At 42.0% G+C, this 25,872-nt stretch overlaps 1 protein-coding gene across 5 annotated transcripts in view; it reads left to right on the forward strand.

The window, feature by feature from the left end:
• The window catches only part of LOC120564171 (cytosolic carboxypeptidase 4), a 121,232-nt gene that overhangs the window by 74,541 nt on the left and 20,819 nt on the right, over nt 1-25,872 (forward strand). For all 5 annotated transcript variants that reach the window (XM_039808941.1, XM_039808947.1, XM_039808942.1 and 2 more), the window contains exons 21-22: nt 1,745-1,925; nt 19,832-19,961. In XM_039808941.1, coding sequence (XP_039664875.1) covers nt 1,745-1,925; nt 19,832-19,961 — 311 coding nt within the window. The remainder of the gene's footprint in view (nt 1-1,744; nt 1,926-19,831; nt 19,962-25,872) is intronic.

The raw sequence follows: 25,872 nt of genomic DNA on the forward strand, positions 1-25,872 counted from the left end.
CAGCCAAAAGAGAGTGGTGTAGTCTGGGAACTTCAGGACCTTACGGACTGGTGACTGGAGGTGCAGCTGTTGGAGTACAGAAAGAAGAGCAGAGGGGAAAGGACGCAGCCTTGAGTGTAAGTGGTGCTGATGGTCAGAGAGTCAGAGACGTGTTTCCCAAGCGTCACACGCTCCTTCCTGTTAGATAGGAATAGTCTGATCCATCTCCAGGTGGAGTCAGGCAAGTGCAGCTGGGACCGTTTGTCCTGCAGCAGAGCTGGGAGGATTGAGCTGAAATCCACAAACAGGATCCTGGCATAGGTTCCTGAGAAGTCCAGGTGACGGAGGATGAAATGAAAAGCTACGTTGACTGCATCGTCTACAGACCTGTTTGCTCTGTAGGCAAACTACGTTGGTCGGTGAGGGATTTGAGGTGTGACAAAACAAGGCATTTAAAAGACTTCATAACCACAAAGGTCAGAGCGACGGGTCAGTCCTGTGATCTTTTTCTTTTTGTGTGTGTGTGTTTCTGTGTGTGTGTGCATGCATGTGTGTGCGAACATTGGTGGTTCACATGCACAAGAGGCAACATGACAACATGAACTGACAACATGAAGTGTGTGGGTGTGTGGGTGTTTCTGTGTGTGCGTGCACGCATGTGTGTGCGAACATTGGTGGTTCACACGCATGAAGGACATGTGAAGAGGAGTAGTAGAAGGAGTATGTGAAAGAGATGGGTTCCTGTAATTTACACAAGATTGATATGTTTGGCAGGTGTGGTTCACATTGGGGGAGAAGTAAATCAGTTCAAGAAAACACTGGGCTTCCATGATTTACTCTAAGCTCTCTTGTGGAAAGTATGATTCATGTGTAGAATAGGCACACAAGCACAGGAAAGTTGTAGGAGTGTGTGTATGGAGATGTCCTACATCTCCTGAATGAAAATTATACTTTTCCCCATTCATTTCCTATGGCGGTCATTTTTGACAGTAAACAAAAAAAGTGTGACCAAGTTGAATAAATCACAAAAAATTCAAAGTAAGTAGTCACAATGAATTGTTTGTGTTCAAATGCCTTTTGTGAAGGATATCATAAGGTCTTGAAGCAATCTGATGAAAAATGCCATATTTATGGTACAGGGAATGTGTTAATTGGTCCATTTTTGACCAAAACAGTGTTAGAAGGTTAAACATGTCTGAGGCGTTCTAACAATTCCTCACCTTTTAATAGCAAACGCAAGCTGTAAACTGACCAGTGAAATATAATAATCTTTTTATTGACTCAGGACAGAGCATTCTCTATCCACATGTTGCTCATTCTGGATATCTGTTCAACAGCAGACTGTCATTGAGCTCAAACAACCCTGACTGATCACACACTCAGCCATCTGTTGGCATGCTATTTGCACAAACCATTCAAATTGTAATCACTGACACTCAGAAATGTTAAGTATGACCCTTGCACAACCTTACAATTATCACTCATGACCTCTGATAGCCGACATAATTGGCCAGCTGTCACTATTGTTATGATGTGTGTAGAGAAAACACCATCAGCACTGCTTTAATTAAAGACCTGATCTGGATAATTGATTGATGCCTGGCACTCTGAGAACACAGATAATAACACAGAGGCAGCTCCGCAGTAAATGACAGGGTGCCACTGAGTTTACATAACGTCTTGTTACTTGAGTTTCACAGATGACTGTTACTGAGCAAGATTCTGAAACATACTGTATATCATGTCTCTGTCTGTCTCTGTCCAGGGAATCGTCCCTGTATTGTGCTAACAGGGCGCGTCCATCCCGGTGAGTCCAATGCCAGCTGGATGATGAAGGGCACCCTGGAGTTCCTGTGCAGCAGTGAGCCAGTGGCCCAGAGTCTGAGGGAGGCCTTTGTTTTCAAGCTCATCCCCATGCTCAACCCAGACGGAGTCATCAATGGCACGTAGGTGGGAAGCACGAACCGTGCAGGTTGCAGGACCACGCATTGTGACTCACTCACCTAGATGTTGATATGACGAACTGCAAACACGCAAATACTGATAGGACAGAATACTAATTGTGCCATCTCTTTTTCTTTTTTCTTTTGCATAAAACTGTACTTAGCTTACTTTGAATAGTCAGAGATTTATATTTGAAGGGTATTAAGTAACTGCAAACAGTTAACCTGACACACCTGATGGTTTGTTGCACAGAAAAAGTCTAAGAAGCCGTCATTGGAAACTGTTTGGTAATGGGCAGGCACTTTAAAAAAATACATGGCAGCAGATTGGTTGAACCATCTGTCTATCACGTCCATCATTGTTGTTTAAACGGAGAGTCTCGGCCGTCACACACACCTAAACCACGCTGTGGCTGCCAGGAGCTCCTCAGCGGATGCTGTTTGACTCGGTTGGCTGCTGTTCAGACACAAACGCATTACTGGAAGCCTGACAAGATAGATTTTAGTGTGATATGTTATCCCACGATTCTCTTGTGATATCGCGACAGTCCAGCTGCCATGCAGTGTAAGCAAGCCGTAGTAGTTTAGTAAGAATGTAATAAGACTGAAGGCTCACTGAGGGTTTTTAAAGATCTATTTAGCCAAGCTGTTTCTTTTCAAAGACTTTGCTCTTTTAAAGGTCCTATGACATGCTGCTTTTTGGATTCTTTTATATAGGCCTTAGTGGTCCGCTAATATTGTATCTGAAGTCTCTTTTATATAGACCTTAGTGATCCCCTAATACTGTATCTGAAGTCTCTTTTATATAGACCTTAGTGGTCCGCTTATATTGTATCTGAAGTCTCTTTCCCAAAATTCAGCTTTGGTGAAGAATTACAGCCACTAGAGCCAGTCCTACAATGAGCTTTCCTTAGGATGTGTCATTTCTATTTCTGTAGCTTTAAATGCTATTGAGGAGGAGAGAGGGGGGGCAAGAGCAGGATACCCAGGGCTCGGTTTACACCTATCGCCATTTCTAGCCACTGGGGGACCATAGGCAGGCTGGTGGAATGCATATTAATGTTAAAAAACCTCATAAAGTGAAATTATATATAAAAGATATAAAAGTTCAGTCAGCCAACTCATGTGGAATATATTTTTATGTAAATGTAGAATATGTACATCATTTATGACGGGTGTCTAGGCTTTGAACTCGTCACTCCTCATGAGAAAACATCAAGCTCAGCTCAGTGGGGAGTGACGATGCTAACTTTGGGTTAGATACGTTGACAGCTGCATATTGGCTTCCAGGTGAGCGGCGTGGTAGCAGCCATGGCAGCGACAGAGCGAGCAGAACACTGACGACAAAGTACACCACCATGCAGTGTTCGAATTACGTGGGAGCCAGAGGGAGCCAAGCTCCCAGAGAGTGAGGACTGGCTCCCATGAAAGCACCAAAGTCAAAAATCTGAGGGGGTCTCTCATATCTGAAGGTGTCTGCCATATGTGGCATTGTAATTTAATCTTAATCAACGTTCATTATCCATCCCTGTGCGATTTCTTACCATTAAAGACGTTAAATTAAAATATAGGCTACTACGGACGTAGACCTGAGCCTACCCTACGCTCATGAACGAAGCATGATTTCACTTCACCACCACACCAATTGTGGCGGTGCTGTTGGATATTTTGCTGTGAGAGGAGTGTATCATGTGAGGGTAGCGATAGTCTCGCTATGCCAAAACCTCATCCAAAGAGCGCTGAAGGAGGGTCTGGCTACTCCACATAAATTTCGGGGATGAGAGGAAAACATGCTCTGGTTTATTGGCATTTCTTTAAACCAATCAGAATCATCATGGGTGGTGCTAAACTCCACAAAGAGCCGCTGCAAATTAGTCGTGCAACGAAAACTCCGATTGGACAGATAGTCTAGCTAGCTGTCTGGATTTACCCTGCAGAGATCTGAGGAGCAGTTAACCATAGTCCTCACAAATCCACCAAACTTTAAATTCCAACACTAAGAAAGCGGAAGGAAACGGAAAATACATGCATCCGGCGGAATTTCCTGCAGCACCGGGTCAATCCCGGAAGTAGAACACAAAGAATATAGACTAGGGTAGCGGTGACTCAGGTTGGGCTGCTGGAACTGGCTCACAGGCTTCACTGCATTAAAGTATCACACACAGCTGTTTCTCGGTGCAGAGCTTCACTATTGTGACATTGTTTTTTATTTACTTCCATTTACTAATTAGTCTCCACTGTTACTCTGGGAAACCTGTTGTTTCAGTTCTTTTCTCCTTTGCCCTGCATTAAAAATACATTTTAGCATTGAAAACCTAATATGAAAGCTGCAAGAATACTTTCAGCTCCTACAGTGTTGTAAACAGCTTGGCACTTTTAATTATCATTATTACACGGCCTTGATGAATACTTGATTCTGATTGGTACAACAGACCGTTGCTAAGTACAACAGACCGTTGCAGGTCATAAGCTGCGTGTCAACGTGTGGTTCAACGTGCCCTCGTTAACGTCCCCTAAGCACTTGCCCTCGGGGGAATCCCCGCCGGAATCTTAAAGGGGTGATAGAATGATTATATAGGGTATTTCACACTGTTCCTTATGGTCTCCTAATGGGGTATGTAACATTGGTTGGGCTGAAAATGGCCTGGTTGATATTTTATTGGCCCTTATGCATCCCTGTGTTTTGGCCCTATTTGTAACAAGAGCTTTTCTTCCAAATATGGTATGGTCATGAATATTTAGATGAGCTGCACGCTGCTTGGTTGAGCCTTAGCCCCGTACACACACATAGAGCTGGTTGGTTGAGCGACTCGCCATACACACGCATTAGAGGTCGTGTGCTGATTGGTTGAGCGAATCTCCAATACACATACATTAGAAACGCGACAGAATCTCATATTCCAGACACTGCAATGTTTCCTTACCAAATTCACTTCTGAGACTTTTTTATGCGAGAAATCAACTATATAAAGCTCAAATATGGGCCGTTTTACGAAAATGGATGGCTAATTGCAAATTTGGTAAAACTGTATGTCGGAGTTCAGCTGCCTGTGTTGCTGCCTCGCCGCCTGGCCTGCCTTCCTCCACAGACCCCGGCTTGCTGTGAGCTCGATTGAGCTCCGGCACGGCTGCTGCAGCCCACAGCACCTCATACCCGCGCACCGTCAAGTCACCGTTTGGGCTGCCCTGACAAAGCTCCAGGGCCTGCATCTCCTCTCTTCCTGCTAGCTAAATGGCCCGTGTGTGAGAGCGCGGTCAGCGAGCTTGTTACACCAGCAATCTCTTACCAAATGTTACACACATGTCACGCCACTTAGCTATACAACATCTAACTATATGTTTTATAAAGCTAACAACGGTGTCCGATTTCAAGTTAATGAATATTTGTGAGCTGTAAGGGTTTCGTTAGCTGCGACTGTCCCTTCAATCCTATGTGTACAGATTGCGGCTAGTTAGCTTCATTTTTGGTCGTAATTCGAGTAGCTATATTTACAGTTTGAATTTTGTCACGCCACTTATACAACATCTAACTATATGTTTTATAAAGCTAACAACGGTGTCCGATTTCAAGTTAATGAATATTTGTGAATTCCAGAGGAATTCTAAGAGGAGGCTAGCTAGCTCTCATTGATAGAGCTCCATCCAGCCGCAGGCTCTATCAATGAGACTCATGGACAAGCGGCGTTTATTTTCCCAATAGTTTGTTTAAATAACTCAACACATTATAATAACACACATTAGTTTAACTAGAATCTGTGGTAAGATAATGCTGGCGTAACAAGCTCGCTGACCGCGCTTTCACTCACATACACCGGGCATTTAGCTAGCAGGAAGAGGGGAGCTGCAGGCCCTGGAGCTCTGTCAGAGCAGCGGCGTTTGGTAGTAGTCCACCAGCCCAAACGGTGACTTTGCGCGGGTATGAGGTGCTGTGGGCTGCAGCAGCCGTGCCGGAGCTCAATCGAGCTCACAGCAAGCCGGGGTCTGTGGAGGAAGACAGGCCAGGCGGCGAGGCAGCAACACAGGCAGCACCAGCCTCTGAAGTCCGACACACAGTCAGACAAAATTTTCAATTAGACATACATTTTCGTAAAACGGCCCATATTTGACCTCTAAGTAGTTGATTTCTCGCATAAAAAAGGCTCAGAAGTGAATTTAATGGTAAAATAGCATAGGAACAAATTTATACATTTTCTGAGATCTGCACGACCTAGATTCAGAAGACTAACTGATCTCAGGTCAGTTGTGTAGCCTATGCAAATGTTGGGGCGTGACCGTTCTCTTAATATACCCATGGGCTGACAAAGGTTCCGGTTTTTGGGAGGTTGACGTCAACTTCCAGCTTTGTTGGGATTCGCCCGTTTTCAGCGGCAGTTTCAAAATATGAAATTTTCATAGTAAAGGGGTGTCAGTGGGATTTTGAGCTTCTATGTATGTCCTATTTACCCACCGAACTGTCGTTATTCAACTATGACAGGGTAAAATCGGTTTTTCATTCTATCACCCCTTTAAGTGTCGTTCCAATAGTGAACTTGGCGAGATCGAACCGCGGAGGGCTGAGGGAGCGAGTGAACAACGATGGTCACTCCAGAGGTGGATATCACCCACAATGCATTGCAGTTATGCATTTGGTGAAAGAAAATCCCTCCATGGTTAGGTGGCAGTTATGTACAATCGCTAAAACTCCTGTTGCTAACACCAAAGAAGGAGAAGATGAATAAATAGAATAAATACATTTTAACTTTTTAGTTTCCTCATTGTTAGCTTGATATTTTATTGAAACATGTAATATAACTAATGTCAATTTACTTTATACATATTATTTACTAGATAATTGTATGTGTGATTTTTTTTTTATAATTTAAAAATATATAATTTATCATGCTACAAATCACAAATTTCTAAATCTGAAACCCATGCAGCTGATTACCAAGCCTAAAAATGAGTCTGCAGGTATTTATGATGTGTAAAAAGCAGTTTTCATAAATAATATTTGTATTGCGCTTTTCATACAAGAAATAGGCCTACTGTACAATAAGGAAATTGCATGACATAAGCAGATATAGAATTAACATAAAAACGGGGATAGAATGCAAAAATAATAGAAAATAATATGGATAATAAAAAGCACTTGAAGCGGTAGCGCTAAGCCTACATCTGGTGGTCGATCTGTACAGTTTGGGCTGAAAGTGAACGAGGGCAGATGTGTTCCATTTCACTGCCCCGCCCACTTTCCCCCCGCTCTCCAAGTGGGCTCCGTGTGTGTTATGTGTTATGACGTCATACCAAGGGATGACGTCAGGGGAAGTGAAAGAGGGCACCCAACTTTTGTATTCATGAAAACAGCAACATTTCAAAGTGGCTTGCTGGTGCATATTTTTCCATGTAGCTCTCAGTCTCGGCTCCACCACCAGCACCTTAGCAGATGGGTCTGACTAGGGCACTAGCAAAGATTCTAGAGTGAAGGTGATGTCTGGCGCCAATACGTACTCTTCAAATATCCTTTCAGTCCTGGTGATTTGAAATTGTGCAAACGACAGCCTTTTCAAGGCATTTGAGAAGGAAGGAGTGGTAGCATGCAGTCTCCCAAATTGACGCTCATCTGAGAAATGGAGTTGTTCAGCTTCGGCAGCTTTACCTAAATGCTAAAATATACAATGACTGAGGAAGCCTAGTGACAAGTCCATAGCAACCAGTTCATGTGTTGATTTCTTATTACCCAGTGTGCTTTGCTGAATGGTCTCAATGTTTTATTGTTTTATTTCATGTGAATACTAGTTTACTAGAGGAGTAACTTAATATTTGAAGTAATGCAGTAATGCAGGAAGTGTGCATTTAGTTTCCATGCTTATTGTGTTTCCACAACAATGTTAGTGAGTAAATCTACTGAAATGGCCACCACACCATAACAGAGGAGTGTGATGTGTAAGATGAGAAAACAGAGGTTAAGTCATGTATCTCATGGCTGTAAAAAAAAACAATGGGCATCTGTACATCTTTACCAAGAGCAAACCAGTATAGAAGGCACCAATAAAATGTTAGGGAGGGTCATGCCTTTTTTCCCAACTGTTTTGGACGGTCATAGAAAAATTTGTGCTGGCAAAGGGAGGGCCAAGTCTATTTTAACGAAAGATCCCAAAACTCCTCCGGTGGCCCATTAAATAAATATCGAACATTCTCTCATTCAAGGAGCAGGTGTACAGGTGTACCTAATAAAATGGCCACTGAGTGGACATCCAAATCCTCTATAGAACCTGATTTGTCTCTATCTCCGAACAGTTCTTTAGTCTGCTCTCTGTCTCTGTGTGTGTTTGTGTGTGTGTGTGTGTGTGTGTGTGATGTAAGTCTTGCTACACAACGCTGACATTTCACAGGAATTAAGTTAGACACTGCAGGGATTTACTCATCGTGCCGTCAGCCTTCTCCCCGTCTCTCTTTTCTCCTCGGACTTTCTTTTTTTCTTTCTTTCTCGTGCCAATATTCTGAGCTTGAAATTGGTGTGAAACTGGAACAATACTGAAAGCATCAACATAGCTTTTTCCCCATTCTCTGTTGGTTTGTGTGTGTATTTGGGCTCCTCAAAGGCATTTCAACCATTAGAAAAGCAGAACCAGTAGGGTTCTCTCATCAATATTAGATGAGGATAGTTTTTTCTCAATTTGTGTGCTAAATAGCTTTGATTAGCAGGGACATGCTCCCATTTTTTTCATGTCTTTTAGACCACATTACTGTCTCCTGGAAAAATATTAAAAAAGAATAAACTCACATCATGGAACCCTGCCAACTCACTCAAAGCTGCACTAACTGATTTATGTTCCACCTTTTCACTACGCTGACACATATTACCTTAAATAGAGGTGTTGAACTCGTTAGCAAACAGCTGCCTGTTTCCACATGCAGCAGTTACGGAGCAACATGATTATTCATCAGGAGTCTTGTCTGTGTCCACCTGATGAATGTCAGTCCAATATTCTCTCACTTTCAGCTGTCTTTAGTCTCCTGAGGGAAACATCTGTCTCTGTAGCTGCTAAAAACTTCTCTACGTTCACCAGCTAGTCTCTGACTGTCTGTCTGCTGATGAGCAGGGAGAGTACAGCGAGTTGTTCAGAGCTTTGTCTCTGGTAACAGCTGCTGCTGCTACAGAGCAGCTTGATGTGAGCGGTCATTCTCTGTGGGTTTGTCACTGCGAGCGACAACTTTCACATTTCACACATCATTTCCGTTTCCATTTTGATTAGTGCAGCCAAAGTTTTAGCTCGAGATAGAGCTCAATGATTTTGATTAGCATGACTATCACATTTTGGATAAGATGGCCAACACATCAGTCTTTTAACTATTGCTTTGTGAGTCCTCGTCACACAGTGTGTAATGTCTGAAAGTCGTGAGCAGCTCAACCAAAGAGTGATTTTCTTCCTCTGATTGTTTTTTTAAAATATCTTGAAGAAGCTGTAGGCGCAAGTGATCAAAATATCTAAGACTGTATTACCAGGAAATAGTGTCTGACAGCTTAAAACAACCTTTGTTCATGTTTTGCTTGTGGTGATGTGAATAATGAATCCCTCAGAAGACAAGTCAGATATAGTGTGATGTTACAGCTTTGAGGGTCAGATGTGTGCTAGACATACAAAGTGTCCAACTCCGGGATCTTTTGGAGATGATGATGCCTGGAATAATTGCGTTTGCAGTCTTTGGAAGTATGACATTTATTTAGTTGCTTTAAAGGAAAGAGACCATGAAGGAGAGGAGAGCTGTGAAATGAGTGAGCAGAGAAAAGACCAGGTGTATGGAGCTGTGACATGTCAAGTGTGCTCAGCTCTCCTTGTGAGTCACCACAGCTGTGAGACTCAGGAATGCTCTCATTCTAATGAAACTAAATAAATGCCACATGTGCCAGCTGTGTGCTCCTGATTAGTGATAATCACGCTGTTAAACAAGATAAAGAACCGTTAATCAACCACCGAACCCAACCTGTTTTATTTTTCAGTGCCAATGTTTCCACACAATGCACCCACTCCACCATCTCGTCCAAACATGGTCACTTCTGGCTCCAAAATACCAATACTCGAGGCTACCAAACAGTAGCCCGGAAAACCAATGGCAGATGTCATGGTGGACAGGTCCACTTCTCTTCTACAGTCTGTGGGACATAGACAAGGACTCCAAGGTGCTGATCCAGCTGTCAGAGGGCTCTCTTTCTCCCCCGCCCACAGTAGTAGAACAATCTAGGATATCTAGGATAGGACAATACCAGCTTAGCTGAAAGTGTGCTCACTACAGTCCTTCCAGAAAAATGCTGAGTTTTTTTGTGATTGTTGCGGGCCAAAATCCTTGATTATGCGGCACGTTTTCTTAAAAAATGCGATGGAATATGAGGGATATTTATGCAATTTTATGCGATGAAATTGCGGGAACTTGCAAAAATTGCGATTTGATGAAAAATAGGAAAAAAAGGTGATTCTCCCAACACCCTGCTTTTCGATGATGTTCACGTCGCGTAATTATGTCACTTCATAACATTCCCATGGCAACAGGGGAAAATGGCTGCTCTTGTGTGAAGTAAACACAACATTTTTCAACTTTCTGCTAAGATATATGGGACTTTTTTGCAACGAAAATGCGGGGATTATTAAATCATGCAAGCCCCGCATATTTTGCGCAGAAATTGGCAATTTTTGAGGCGAAAGCGCGCCGTATTTGAAAAAATGCGGCCCCCGCATAAATATGCGTACTTTGGCTGATAACGCATTGAATTATGTGATTGCATAATCACGTTTTTCTGGAGGGACTGTCACTCGATGCATGTGTTGCCGAAATGCACAGCACGATTTTAGCCAGCATGGAGAGGAGACAGTAACTCCAAAAGACAAGGACATCCTCCTTACATTCAACAATGTACCTTATCTAGCGCAAATACGTCTGGGGTGTCTTCCCACTCCATGAGTCTTCGTCTTTTCAATGAATGTTCTGGAGTGGCTGCTGTCATCACAAAGTCAAAGTCAAACCATTCTAACATCACTACGTTTTTATAAAAGATTAAGGTTTCAATCTAGCCTACATTTGCGGCCTACAGTTCACTTCACTCATTGCCTGTGTGTCATTATCAACAATAGGTAAGTTCAGGATGTGTACCTCACAGAGCCTCCTGATGATAGATGCACTTGTCTTCCCCATTTGTGCTACAAAAGGTAACCCAAAATGAATTAGCATCTAGTGAATAATTATTATATCTCACTTAGACCAATATCTCACATCACTTTCCTTGAGTGTATGCTTCTTGACGTTATTACTATTATGACATGCACTACGCATGGTATCCACAAATAGTTGTTAAGTGCTGCTTTGATACTGGGGTCCTGATCACTTACTAACACGACGTTTGACAGGCCTTCAGCTGATATGCCAACTTTTAAAAGTTCTTTGTTGATTTGTTTGTGTATGCTCATGGCAGTTTTTCATATTGCTGCGTCAAACTCTTAAGTGGCAGTCAGTCGACAACAGTTTCCAGTCTTCTGTGACAAAGTGACATGTCAGCACGGTATGTGTTCTCATATTGAAGCTGCGTGTCCACATTTCGCTTGTGATGCCTATTCCGTATTCTAGCGCTTTGACAGACTCACACAGACTAGCGTTTTCTTTTTTTCTTTTTCTGTCGCAGACGGTCTGCCTGTGAGGGAAAACAGATTATGCATCCACTGCCCCATAATGAACAGTGATATTTATTAGCCCTTGTGCTACTCGAGTAAACCCCTAACCAGGCACGACATCAAATGAGCAGCAGAACTCCAGAAACTCGTCCACGAGCTAAGATCCACTACATGAATGCTGATTCAGTTTAGATTTGCCTTTAGATTGTCTTATGGCCATCATATTTGCAGAATGCCTCACAACTCAAGCAAAGCATAGTCTGTAATGGTGTCATCGGACAGGCTGTCTCTCCCAGACCCTTCTAGTCTCACTCTGTATGCAACCATAACATCACCCGTTACGGCATTTTTTCTGTAACCTACTCAGAATGCTGCTTTGACACTTTTTGACCAGCCGGCCCAAACCCTTAATTTTTTTCTTTAGTAAGCTTACCCGAACACGTCCAATTTGCGGGTTGGGGCACATCACGAATCACTACTGTGGAGACTACAGAAATCAAGAAATTTTCATGCTTCTGTTTAGGCACTCTCAGGTTAAATGCACGGTATGTAATTTCTGCCGCGACAGATGTCTCAATCAAAACAGTAAGAAAAAAATGGTCTTTGATGACATTGTGAAGTAGCGTGGGATCATGGGAGATGTTGGCTTCAACTGATGAACACCTATTTGACGTGACTCAGACAGAACTAACGTTCATGCACAAGTTAATGTATTAAAGTTTTATTCACATCACGTTTAAATGTTATGTAATTTCATTCTAGAAATAGCCGCAAGTGACGTTAGCTAACGTAATATTAACTGGCTAACTTAGCATAATATGAGTTGACTACCGATACAGCTACTGCAGCTAACGTTATGTGGTCAATTTAATGGTGGGTTAGCCCAGTGATGTTATCCATAGAACTTACATTTCCCTTAAGGCTCTGACACACCAACGCGTACGTGAGACGTAATATGTCTCCATAACAGCAGGCAGCGCTAATCTGTATTGTCGCCCGAAAAATGAAAAACGGAAATGACGGAACATCTCTCTAGACCTAGTAAACACAGAGCACGCTGTCGTCAGTCCTTGTTTTCATCAGAGAGTGGTGATAGTAGTCAAGAAGGATCGTTGTTGTCATTACTCGCTGAACGGAAGAAAATACGATGGCTAGTAACAAGAAGATACTGCCGTTGTCAGCTCTCGGGCTTCTTCTTGTGGAAGAAGCACTGATTCGCTAGTCAAGGGCTAGCACTCCACCAATCAAATTGGTCACTGAGTCCGACTGCCCACTGGCCGATTCAACAAGTCAAATCGGCCAAAATGGATGCCGACGGCTCCTCCGACTGACGACTGCACGGAACGCACCGAATAGACTCAAGTCACCGACCTCGCCAGACTGTCCGATAATCGGGTTGGTGTGTCAGAGCCTTAAGTGATGGCCAAATGAAGCTTCGTGAAGCATCGTAAATAATGTTTTTTATTTTCTAAGCCCACTAGATGGGGCTCTTGGTTTAAAGAAAAAGGAACTCTGAGTGCTGTCAACGCTTTGTTAAGCAGAGAGCGCCATCTAGTGGGCTCGGAAAATAAAGAAAATGCTTCATGAAGCTTCATGGACATCACTAGTTTTCCCAAAAACCTATTTGGCAAATAAATGAATGTTATTTCTTGGTTTAGGAAATTTTGTGTACTCTTTTGAGAGTTGATTGTAAGCAGACACTCTCTCTGGCTCAGTGAGTGAGTTTACAGTCATTTACAGGAGGACAGATAGCACTTTATGATAATTACATTGCTCCACAGTAGTTCAGTGGTTGTATTCATTCACTCATTGGTAACATGACATTTATTTTCCCCTCTATTCTTATTTCTGTCAGCATAATTCAAACGCAAACCCTGCCATAACTATAATGCATCATAAGCCAACACATGGCTGGTATATATAGTACATGCTTCATGTTTATATAGTTATTAAAGTCTATGCAGGTTGATGATTATGTCCCAGTTCATTTTGATACTGATACACAAACACATAAAGACTGATAAACATACAGGGATTTAAACAAATGAATATGAGCTGTGGGCTGTGGTAGAATCAAATGGTATCATGCAGCAAATTAACAATGGCTGCCAGATAACACACACACACACACACACACACACACACGCCTGAGGGCAGGCAGCTGCAGTGCTGGGTAGAAGGGAGCAAATGTTGAGGAAAATAAGTTTACAAAGACTTTTAACGGTGTTAGATCCCTATGTTTCTGTGTGTCTGCAGCCCTGGGACAGAGCTGAGGATGGGGGGCACGTCACAGGGTGAGAGACCTATAGAGGGAGAGAGAGAGGGTGAAAGAGATTAGAGCAAGACAGAGAGGGAAACGGAGTTAAAAAAGATGGAAAGGAGGCAGACACAGATAAGACTGAAGAAACTGCTCTGAACTTGGTATCAGGAGAAGTCACTAAAACCTTAAAGGAGTACACCAAGTTTTGGGGAACATTACCCATTGGACAAGTTCTCCATGAAGCCAGTGGTTCCCAGCTGGTTTAGCCTGAGTCCACGTCAGGAAATGAGATCAAAAATAAAGAAAGGGCAGTCGAGGCAGCTGAAAACCCAAATGCATTACTACAGCCGTGGAATAACAACAATAATACAGGGGTTTTGCAGAAACATGTTCAGGCTGCTGTTTTCACTCATCCGTCCCACACAGGTCTGACAAAACACATACACTTTAACACAAGCCATGTTTCACTCACTGCAAGCTGAAGCATATTTTCTCGATTCAGGACTGTTTTCTTATGACTTATGATCTAATAACTTCATAGCTTTTGTGTTGGGCTTTGCTTTGCTTTGAATATCTGGTGTAGACAGACTCTGAGTGAGGACTGAAGCTGCTGGTAACGTGTCAACAACTTTATCATTGCCCTCCAGAACAACACATAGAAGCCTTTTCTGATCTGATGCTGGCAACAGCAGGAACATATAATCTTTAATCATCTCAGACTATTTTCAAATCACTGCTGAAAAGGACATGTGTTTTACTCTGTGGTCAGTTTGGTTAGGGTTGGTCAGAATAACATGATGTAACAGGACACTGAAGAGGTGTCGGCTAATTATATTACCGGTAAAATATTGACAACGTCACCTTGGGACTTTCACCCTAAGAGTACCAAATCTTATTCTTTTAACCAGGGGTTCCCTCAAACACAGGCAGGTCCACAATCAAAACTCAGACATGTAGATTCAGGAATATAAATATAATGTATTACAAAATCAGTAAATGAATATTGTTAAATAATAATTTTAAAAACTCTCTGCCCCATGCAGACACTCACGCTGGGCCTCCACGAGTCATCCTAACTTTGACGCAGGAGCAGCACAACACACGGGCACATCGGTCTGGAATACATTTTGAAAACTTAAAGGGGTGATAGAATGATTATATAGGGTATTTTACACTGTTCCTTATGGTCTCCTAATGGGGTATGTAACATTAGTTGGGCTGAAAATGGCCTGGTTGATATTTTATTGGCCCTTATGCATCCCTGTGTTTTGGCCCTATTTGTAACAAGAGCTTTTCTTCCAAATATGGTATGGTCATGAATATTTAGATGAGCTGCGCTGCGCTTGGTTGAGCCTTAGCCCCGCATTAACACACACATAGAGCTGGTTGGTTGAGCGACTTCGCCATACAAACGCATTAGAGGTCGTGTGCTGATTGGTTGAGCGCTCCAATACCACATACATTAGAAACGAGAATCTCATAAAAAACAATCCGACACTGCAATGTTTCCTTACCAAATTCACTTCTGAGACTTTTTTATGCGGAAATCAACTATATAAAGCTCAAATATGGGCGCTTTACGAAAATGGATGGCTAATTGCAAATTTGGTAAAACTGTGTGTCGGAGTTCAGCTGCCTGTGTTGCTGCCCCGCACGCTTGGCCTGTCTTCCTCCACAGACCCGGCTTGCTGTGAGCTCGATTGAGCTCCGACGGCTTGCGCGCAGCCCACAGCACCTCATACCGGCAAAGTCACCGTTTGGGCTGGTGGACTACTACCAACGCGCTGCCCTGACAAAGCGCCAGGGCCTGCATCTCCTCTCTTCCTGCTAGCTAAATGGCCCGTGTGAGAGCGGGTCAGCGAGCTTGTTACACCAGCAATCTCTTACCAAATGTTACACACATTTCCACGCCCATTTAGCTATACAACATATAACTATATGTTTTATAAAGCTAACAACGGTGTCCGATTTCAAGTTAATGAATATTTGTGAGCTGTAAGGGTTTTGTTAGCTCGACTGTCCCTTCAATCCTATGTGTACAGATTGCGGCTAGTTAGCTTCATTTTGTTGGTCGTAATTGAGTATATTTACAGTTTGAATTCTCCACGCCACTTATACAACATCTAACTATATGTTTTATAAAGCTAACAACTGTGTCCGATTTCAAGTTAATGAATATTTGTGAGCTGTACGGGTTTCGTTTAGTTGCGCAATTGTCCCTGCAATCCTATGTGTACAGATTGCGGCTAGTTAGCTTCATTTGTGGTCGTAATTCGAGTATATTTACAGTTTGAATTTCGCTACGCCACTTTATACAACATCTAACTATATGTTTTATAAAGCTAACAACGGTGTCCGGATTTCAAGTTAATGAATATTTGTGAGCTGTATGGGTTTCGTTAGCGACGACTGTCCCTGCAATCCTATGTGTACAGATTGCGGCTAGTTAGCTTCATTTTTGGTCGTAATTTGAGTATATTTACAGTTTGAATTTCACACCCCACTTATACAACATCTAACTATATTTTTTATAAAGCTAACAACGGTGTCCGATTTCAAGTTAATGAATATTTGTGAATTCCAGAGGAATTCTAAGAGGAGGCTAGCTAGCTCTCATTGATAGAGCTCCATCCTGCCGCAGGCTCTATCAATGAGACTCATAAACAAGAGAAAGCGTTTATTTTCCCAATCGTTTGTTTAAATAACTCAACACATTATAATTACACACATTATAAGATTAACTAGAATCTGTGGTAAGAGAATGCTGGCGTAACAAGCTCGCTGACCGCGCTTTCACTCACATACACCGGGCATTTAGCTAGCTAGCAGGAAGAGGGAAGTTGCAGGCCCTGGAGCTCTGTCAGAGCAGCGGCGTTTGGTAGTAGTCCACCAGCCCAAATTGTGACTTTGCGCTGGTATGAGGTGCTGTGGGCTGCAGCAGCCGTGCCGGAGCTCAATCGGGCTCACAGCAAGCCGGGGTCTGTGGAGGAAGGCAGGCCAGGCGGCGAGGCAGCAACACAGGCAGCACCAGCCTCTGAAGTCCGACACAGTCGGACAAAATTTGCAATTAGACATCAATTTTCGTAAAACGGCCCATATTTGACCTCTAAGTAGTTGATTTCTCGCATAAAAAATTCTCACAAGTGAATTTAATGGTAAAATAGCATATGAACAATGTATACATTTTCTGAGATCTGCACGACCTAGATTCAGAAGACTAACTGATCTCAGGTCAGTTGTGTAGCCTATGCAAATGTTGGGGCGTGACCGTTCTCTTAATACACCCATGGGCTGACAAAGGTTTCGGTTTTTGGGAGGTTGACGTCAACTTCCAGCTTTGTTGGGATTCGCCCGTTTTCAGAGGCAGTTTCAAAATATGAAATTTTCATAGTAAAGGGGTGTCAATGGGATTTTGAGCTTATATGTATGTCCTATTTACCCACCGAACTGTCGTTATTCAACTATGACAGGGTAAAATCGGTTTTGCATTCTATCACCCCTTTAATGACATTTAAAAATAAAATAAACGTAATGCTATCACAAGCGCACGCCACATGCCTTGCCCTACAGAGCGGAAGAGAAAGACAAGGTTTACCGGGATTTATTTCCGAGGGAGTGATCTGTAACTCTAGCCTGGTCCTACCAGACTCTGGTACATTTCATTTGTACAGAGAGTCTGGCCTCTCTCCATTGACAAGTGTTAACTTCCTTGAAGGCGGGTACTCTTTTGAAGTTTACTATTGGATCTACCCAGAGCCACTCTGGATCGCTAACGTTTGGTCGTGACGTTGGCTTAGCATCGCTAGCGTTTGCCTTAGCCAGCTCCTTCACCGCTAACGGAGCGAGCTGGAAAATCAAATCCTTCTCAGCCACTCCCTCTGTTCGCTGATTGGACCGGTAAAGATTTGACCGGAGAAGACCCAAGAATATACTGCAAACCGAGACGGCGTACTGAAGGAAAATTGAGCAGAAGTACGTAGGAGGGCAGAGCCAGGCTTCAGTAACTCACCTCATTGGTCTATTATGTGAGCATGACAAAGACTGCCTTAACCTGCCGGTAACAACGACTAGTTAAGATTAGAAAAAAGATGGTGGTTTGGAGTTAAAACAGCGGCCCCCTTGAGTAATACTCACAGGACCCGAACACCTGTTTCCTGGGTAAAAGTCTTGAGTTTTACCTTTGACATGGCAATATTTGAAATTGTTTTTTTTGTTTTTTTGCAAAGAATTTAAGTTATATATTTATTCATTATTTTTTTAGGGAACTTCTTTTAACATTAAAACTGAAATGGGACTTCTTTCATGAGGAGATTTCACGCAATGTGTGCTTTGATATCAATTGTTCAAAATATTCAATAAATAACCATAGATAGTTCATCTGTGTGTTTACTTCAAGCCCCTGGAAATCACAAAGATAAGATATGCACTCTTTCATCACAAAGAAACGATCCCACCTTTAATAGCTGAGCATATTTACAGTACAAACCAGTGAACTATGAGGGCAAAAAAACAAAGAAAAATAAATGAATCGTTAATTAATCATAATCGACGAAAATGTTCAATTAACCGTGATTTTGAGGTCTGTTGTCCATCCCTACTGACAACAAAAACCAGGCCCAATGAGATGCAGGAACCAGTCCTATGACCTCTTTCTCAGACAAATATACAAAGCTGCTGGAACTGCTGAGTCAATCAGCACATTCTGATCCTGAACATGTTGTGCATTCAGGAAGGCACGAAAGCAGATGTAGTAGTTCTTAGGTTTTTCACGCTCACTGACTCATTAAGGGGCATTGTAAAATTAGCAATTAAAATTAATGTTTCACGTTCAGGACTCTTTACTTTGTTGGTTAATAGCTCGGTTATTCATTTCTTGTGTGGGAGTCATTCATTTAACTTCACTCACTTGGTTTGAATAGTTTTACAGCTTATTTGCTTTGATTGATTACACTTAGCTCAGCTCTGTCAAACTTAGTAAGTAACACACACATACACACACACACACACACACACACACACACACACACACACACACACACACACACACACACACACGCACGTATAATATATAATATACATTTGCATGTACACGTATCCAACAAGTGTGTGTGTGTGCACATATACTATACACACTCATCTTTTCTAGTTGCATATTGTGTCTGCTGTTTAAACCTGCAGTGAGCAAACTATGGCTCTGGAAGTGAGCTGTGAGAATTGAGAATTTTTATTCTGTAATGTGACACAAACCTCAGAGAGAAGATAGCTTTGGCAGGCTGATACATTAGACACACACTCACACACACACACACACACACACACACACAATAAATGCAAGCAGAATGCTGTTTCACATGATAAGTCAGACTCTCTTAGGAGGAAGATTGGGGGTGCTCTGTCACGCATCACACACACACACACACACACACACACACACACACACACACACACACACACACACACACACACACACACACACACACACTGTATGGCAGTTTGGTTTGTTTAGTCAGATCCTCATTTGCTACTGTGTTGTAACAGCCAACCTCCAAACCATACAATGATGTCGGTCATTTGTTCCTCCCCTCTAATACGACCCACAGGAGTGTTTTCTGTCCTCATATCAAAACCAGAGTAGGTAACGGTCGAAGTTTAAAACACGTCAATATCGTTGAAAAACAGTCACAGTTTGGTTAGATTTAGGCTTAAGAACTACTTAGTTAAGTTTAGAAGAAAAAAAATTGGGTTAAAATCGGTTTGGGTTATCTGTTACGTTACTTAACTTCCAGTTATGTAAATGATGCAGAACGTGACGTAGCTCCCTTTGTTATTAATCATCATTACACTGTTTAATTAAATGTAAAATAACTATTAACTTAAGTTTAATGAACTATCAATGTACCATTTATTAGTGATGGTTATTATGAAGTGTTACTGAACACACCATGATGCTGTGCGGCTGGGAGGGTTGACCAGAAGCAGGCTCAGCCTCCACTGCTGTGTCTCCTCAGGAATCGCTGTGATCTCAACAGTGAGGATCTGAACCGCCAGTGGAGTAAACCAGACCCGGTCCTCAGTCCCACCATCTACCATGCCAAGGGCTTCCTCTACTACCTCAACAGTATTGGTCGGACTCCACTGGTGAGCTCTGCATGCTCTTCTGTTAGCTTGATATTACTGGTCTTCAGATGTTCTGGTCACTTCATGAGCTCTACCGGCTGTTACTTTGGAAATCTCTCAAGCATGTCACCCTGCCCCCTTTGAGACTTTTGTATATCAAACTTGCTCTGAGCTCATTATAAATGTTCTTTCACAGCGCACTGATGTGTACCACTAGAAGTGATGTCCCTTTTAATGTAAGGTCAATGCACTACTAGAGTTAATGTGGATGCTGGAGTCAGGACATGGTAAGCCTAGCTTAGCAAAAGGCTAGAAGCAGGGTAAAACAGCTAGCCTGGCTCTGTTCAAAGTTCAGAAATACTGAAGGGCAGCAATGGTCTGTATACACAGACACGTCCGTGGCATTGGGCAGCTTTGTGTTTTGTAACCCTAACCCTTTTGTTTTTGTCACCACTTCCTGAAGTCTAGTCATCACAGCGAGGTTTGGTACCATCATGAATGTACAGAGACCAAAACCTGTGCTGGAGTACAGCTGGCGACACACAACACATTCTCATGAAAAGGTTTTGTATGATATCGTACGAAACGGTAGGCACAACAATTCGTATGATATCGTACTAAATTACCGCCAGCCGGTGACATGACGACCGGTCACATGACAGTTAAGTTTAGCAGAGAAGAGGTTGACTGTGAGCCAGGTGCAGAGCACCTAGAGGTGAGGGCCATTTCAGAGGTCGTTACTGTTGAGTTTAGCAGACAAAAGGTGAATGTCCTGCAGCGACAGTAGAAAAAAAGATGGTGATTTGGTTTCAAACAGAAGTCCCCTTAAATGTAAATGTAAATGGACTGTTTTTATATAGCGCTTTTCTAGTCTTAACGACTACTCAAAGCGCTTTTACATAGTACAGGAACCATTCAGTTGTCGATGTTCAAATTGTTTGGCTAAGTCCTGGATCTTCGCAATCCTGATCATGAGACATGAACACCTGTTTCCTGGGTCAAAGTCTTGTGTTTTCTCCTTAACTTCTTCTGGGACATGAACTCTGCTCCCCGGCTTGAAAGCCCTGTGTTTTAGCAGCCAAACAATCCCCCTGACCTCCTCCCTATGAGGATCTTCAGGGTCTTATACAGCAGCAGTCAATGTTCTGCTGACAGGAATAAATACCTGGAATACCCACTTTACTTTTCGTAACTATATGTAGGAATGGTTCATGAGAACAGCCTGAGACACAGCACAAAAGAACTGGGCTGAGCTTTTGTTTGTCAAGAAATAGTTGGATACACCACGTTAATCAGTGAGCTTTAGATGTGTTGGCAGTTGTCTTTCTGTACTTTGGACAGAGCCAGGCTAGCTGTTTCCCCTGCTTCCAGTCTTGATGCTAAGCTAGGCTAACCACAGCCTGACTCCAGCTCTGTAGCAAACACAAAGACCTGACTGAAGATTGATATCCAGCTGATCATCTCACTATAATTCTGAAATTCCTTTAACCATGAAGACAATACTTCCCTAAGATTACTCCATCAGTTATAGTTGCTCTAACTGAAGCATACCCGGACCACAGAAGAAGAAACTAAACAACAGCTTATAATTGAGTAGAAATAACCTTCCTTCTAATCTGAGCTAATCACAGCAATCATTCTGATGCTGCTTCCTGATTTATTTCTGTCATTGACGGAATAAATGAAATTCCAGCTGCAACATTGACAATAAGTATTTTTTCAAATCAATGGGAAAGTCTTTAACAGCCTGATTATTTCAGTTTTCCCTTCACAGAACCAGCAGCTAAACACAAAGCTGGTAGGCGTGTGTGTGTGTGTGTGTGAATGTGTGTGTGTGTGTGTGTGTGTGGTGGCGTCAGCAGGGTTTTTGCACGTGTCTTCCTGAAACTGAAATGTGATGTGATGAGGCTTTAATGAGAAAGACCTATAATGAATTGACCTTGATTGGCTTATTTAATTGTTCCAAATTAGAGTGAGGAGGTTGTTTTCCAGCCTAATTTACGTAATTAACAACTGAAGCTGCTGACTGGCATACAGAAAACGGCATGCGCACCCTAAAAAGGACTTGTTAACCTTTTCACAGCCAGGTGGTTGGCACTTTAAAAAAAAAAAAAAAAACGTGATGCTGAGATCTGCATGGATTTAAGAACAAGTACATCGACACTGTTTATTAACTTATGCAGTTTAAAAAATGTTGATCTAGTTCAGGGATGTCAAACTCATTTCGCATCGTGGGCCACATACGGCCTAGGGAGATGTCAAGTGGGCCAGACCATTAAAATTATACCATACTCTGCTATAAATAACCAAAATATCATGTCTTTCCTTTGTTTTGGTGTAAAGAAGCACAAGAACATTAGGAAAATATTGAAATTTAATGAACTATCCTTTTACAAAACATTTCATGAAACACCTCATATTTCCTTAGACAAATGTGCAATTTACTTTTATCATTCACAAATATGCATTGCAACTGATCCCACTGATTGTACAAAGGCACAAAACTTTAATTGGTACTGAAAAATATAGTAATGCACTTTAAGATTAAAGGAGACTTTTAAAGAAGGAATTAGGAATTTTAAAACACTTACACATACGCGATATAAAATCTAAATGTAATCCCCGTGCGCACCCCTTACAAACTAAGGAGAGTGATTTTAAATGTGTAATGAAGAAAGTGTTCGCCTGTCCTGTAAATCTGTAAACTTCATACATGAAACATACATACACATACAATACATACTGAAAATTTATGGAGTTGTATGAACAGTAGAATTCCATCACACAACTTTTGTTTTGAAGCTGCTGACTAACATTAAAGTGCACATTTTTTAAATCACCACAGTAAGGATTCATCTTCACAGAGCTGTATTCTTTCAATGCAAACAGTATCTAAGGCAGCATTTTAAAGGTGTTAGTCTAGTCTGGACTTGTATTTGTTCCTGAAACTTGGCATCTTTTGGCCTGTACAAGTGCATCAACACCAGGTGTCATGTCCTGACTAGCTGTCACTTTCAGAATGTCATTTAAGTGCTTGTTTGTGAGCCTTGAACGCATTTTTGTTTTATTGATATTCATCACTGAGAAAATTTGTTCACAAAGGTAGGTTGTCCCAAACATGCACAAAATTTTAGCAGCCAGGGCTGTTAATTTGGGGTACCCTGGTAGTAGATACTGATAAAATCTGTCCAGACCTACAGAGGCAAATTTGCCCTTCAAATCTGCATCACACTGCAAATCAATTATCTCTAGCTGAATTTCGACCGGCAGATCAGAAGCTTTAACTGTGAAAGGTGAGCGAAAAACTGAAAATTCTGTCTCAAGTTCACCAAATACCTGAAAACGTTTCTCAAACTCCCGCAGTAGTCCTGCAATTTTGTCTTTGTACCGTTTCATGTCCGCATCAGGTCTGGTCACACACACATCTCTCAGACAGGGGAAATGAGCAGGGTTGCCATTTGCCAGTTGCATCTCCCACAAAGTCAGCTTCAACTTAAATGCATGTATGTTGTCAGAAAACTGTGTGACAACTTTTTTGCGGCCTTGCAACATTTTGTTCAGATTGTACAACCACCTCCATGACGTGGTCCATTTTCAGCGACTTGCAACACAATGCCTCCTGGTGCAAATTACAGTGAAATGTCCAGAAACGATCTCCTCCATTAAGGGCTTGTACTTTGTCTTTGAACTTTGTCGCGACACCTGCTTTCTTTCCGACCATGGATGGCGCGCCGTCTGTAGCCAGGCTGACAGCGCGGGACCAGTCCACTCCAACTCTGTCCAATGCAGCAACGACAGAGCCGAAAATGTCCTCGGCTGTTGTGGTGTCCATCATTGGCACCAACTCAAGAAACTCTTCAGTAACAGTCAATGTCTCATCAACTCCTCGAATAAATATGGCCAGTTGGGCCACGTCTGTAATGTCAGTGCTCTCGTCAATTGCCACGGAAAATGCAATAAATGACTTGACTCTCTGTTTCAATTGACTGTCTAAATCTGCCGATAGTTCCGAAATCCTCTCTGCTATAGTATTCCTCGTCAGGCTAATATTGGCAAAAGCTTGTCGCTTCTCGGGACATACAAGTTCAGCCGCCTTCATCATGCATCGTTTAACAAAGTCACCGTCGGAATACGGCTTCGATGCTAATGCTATTTCGCTAGCAATTAGGTAGCTGGCTTTTACCGCTGCTTCACTGACTTCTCGGCTCTGGATGAAAGTTGACTGCTGTTTCCTCAGACCCGCCAGCAATTCGTTAATCTTATCTCTTCTCAGTTGTCCTTGCAAGCCGTCATATTTTTTGCTGTGATGAGTCTCGTAGTGGCGTCGAATATTATATTCCTTCAATACCGAAACTTGTTGCAAACACACCAAGCACGAAGGTTTTCCGTGCATCTCTGTAAATAAATAGGACGTGGTCCATTTTTCTTTGAAAATTCTACACTCCTTATCTACTTTTCTCCGTTTGGATAACGACATTTTGGCTAATGAGGGTGTAGCGGAGAGGTAGAGACCAAGTATTAACAACGTCGTAACAAGCAGCAGATGGCGCATTGATACCGTCTGCTGTTTTCAGTCTGTCTCAGTGATGCGGCTTGTCTTCTACTCTGATGGAAAGAGTGCGCCCCTTAGCGGATAATCCATGAATTGCAGCGAATTAAAAATATTAATTCCATGTCTTTTATGCATTTTTTCCACTTTCAAATTATCCTGCGGGCCTGATCGAACCTCCTTGGGGGCCGGTTCCGGCCCGCGGGCCGTATGTTTGACACCCCTGATCTAGTTGATCTTAAAACTGCACAGATAATATACAAAGCACAAAATAATTTGCTTCCAAATGGTATTCAGATGGAGTTTGAAATGAGAGAGAGACAGTATGTTACAAAAAAGACTAAAGAATGGATGTATAACATGTATGTCAAAGGGGTTAACTTGTGGAATGGTTACGAGGAATTAAAAATGTGTAGCTCACTTTGCCAATTTAAAAAAGAGGCTTCTAAATAAGAAGGTTAACAGATACTGTATAAAACTAGGTAGATAGATATACTGTATATGGATGGATGGATGCAGTGTTTCCCAAGTATCAACAACTGAGGAGGACACGCTGTTGGATGCTGACCTCTTCTCCTACTCTTTCTTCAATGCCTAACAATTCTATCTCTTTCTGCTTACAGTTTTTTTCGATTGCTAAACGACAGTGGGCACAACTGGAGTCACATGTGCAAAACTCAAACTACAGTCTGCACTACCTACAGTCACCTGAGCTAAACAGTTCACATCACCTGCAAAACTCATTCAAAGCAACACAACTCTTAACACACGTCTCAAACAGTATGCACAGGCCTCACTGAGATAACACACACTGTCACTCAGAACACACTGAGGGTAAAAACACTAGCATCAAACACCAATACAGAAATTACAAACTTTTTCATCTTTACAGTTTGAACAATTTGACTGACTTGACACTACTCAACAGTTTATTTAAGGAAAAAATATAGATTGTATAACATACCAATTTTTACATAAGGTAAACAAGAAGGAATGAAAATCAGCAGTTTTCTTCAATAAAGTATTTTGTCTCTAGTAATTTATGGAATTACTGGGGAAAAAAACTAAAGGTACATAACAGTACCAACGAATAGTGTGACTAATCCTGCCTCTCTCCAGCATCATGTGGCAAGTTTTCTTCATCACATTGGATGTCTGCATCATCTCTAAATACAAATGAATGTGGTGTTTCTATTGCTTTCACCTCCATTACTTTCTGAAAAACAGTAAGAATCCAGTTTTACTATAGTAAAGATATAGTGTTTTCCTCTTTTTTTTATAGCTGTGTACATAAGACATCTTCCCTGGACATATTGGTATCTTTGCTCTTTTACCCGTTTCTCTCAAACAGTACAGTGTATAATTGTTTCATTCTTATTTGGT

Source organism: Perca fluviatilis, chromosome 8 (assembly GCF_010015445.1).
Source record: "Perca fluviatilis chromosome 8, GENO_Pfluv_1.0, whole genome shotgun sequence".
Classification (NCBI taxonomy): domain Eukaryota; kingdom Metazoa; phylum Chordata; class Actinopteri; order Perciformes; family Percidae; genus Perca; species Perca fluviatilis.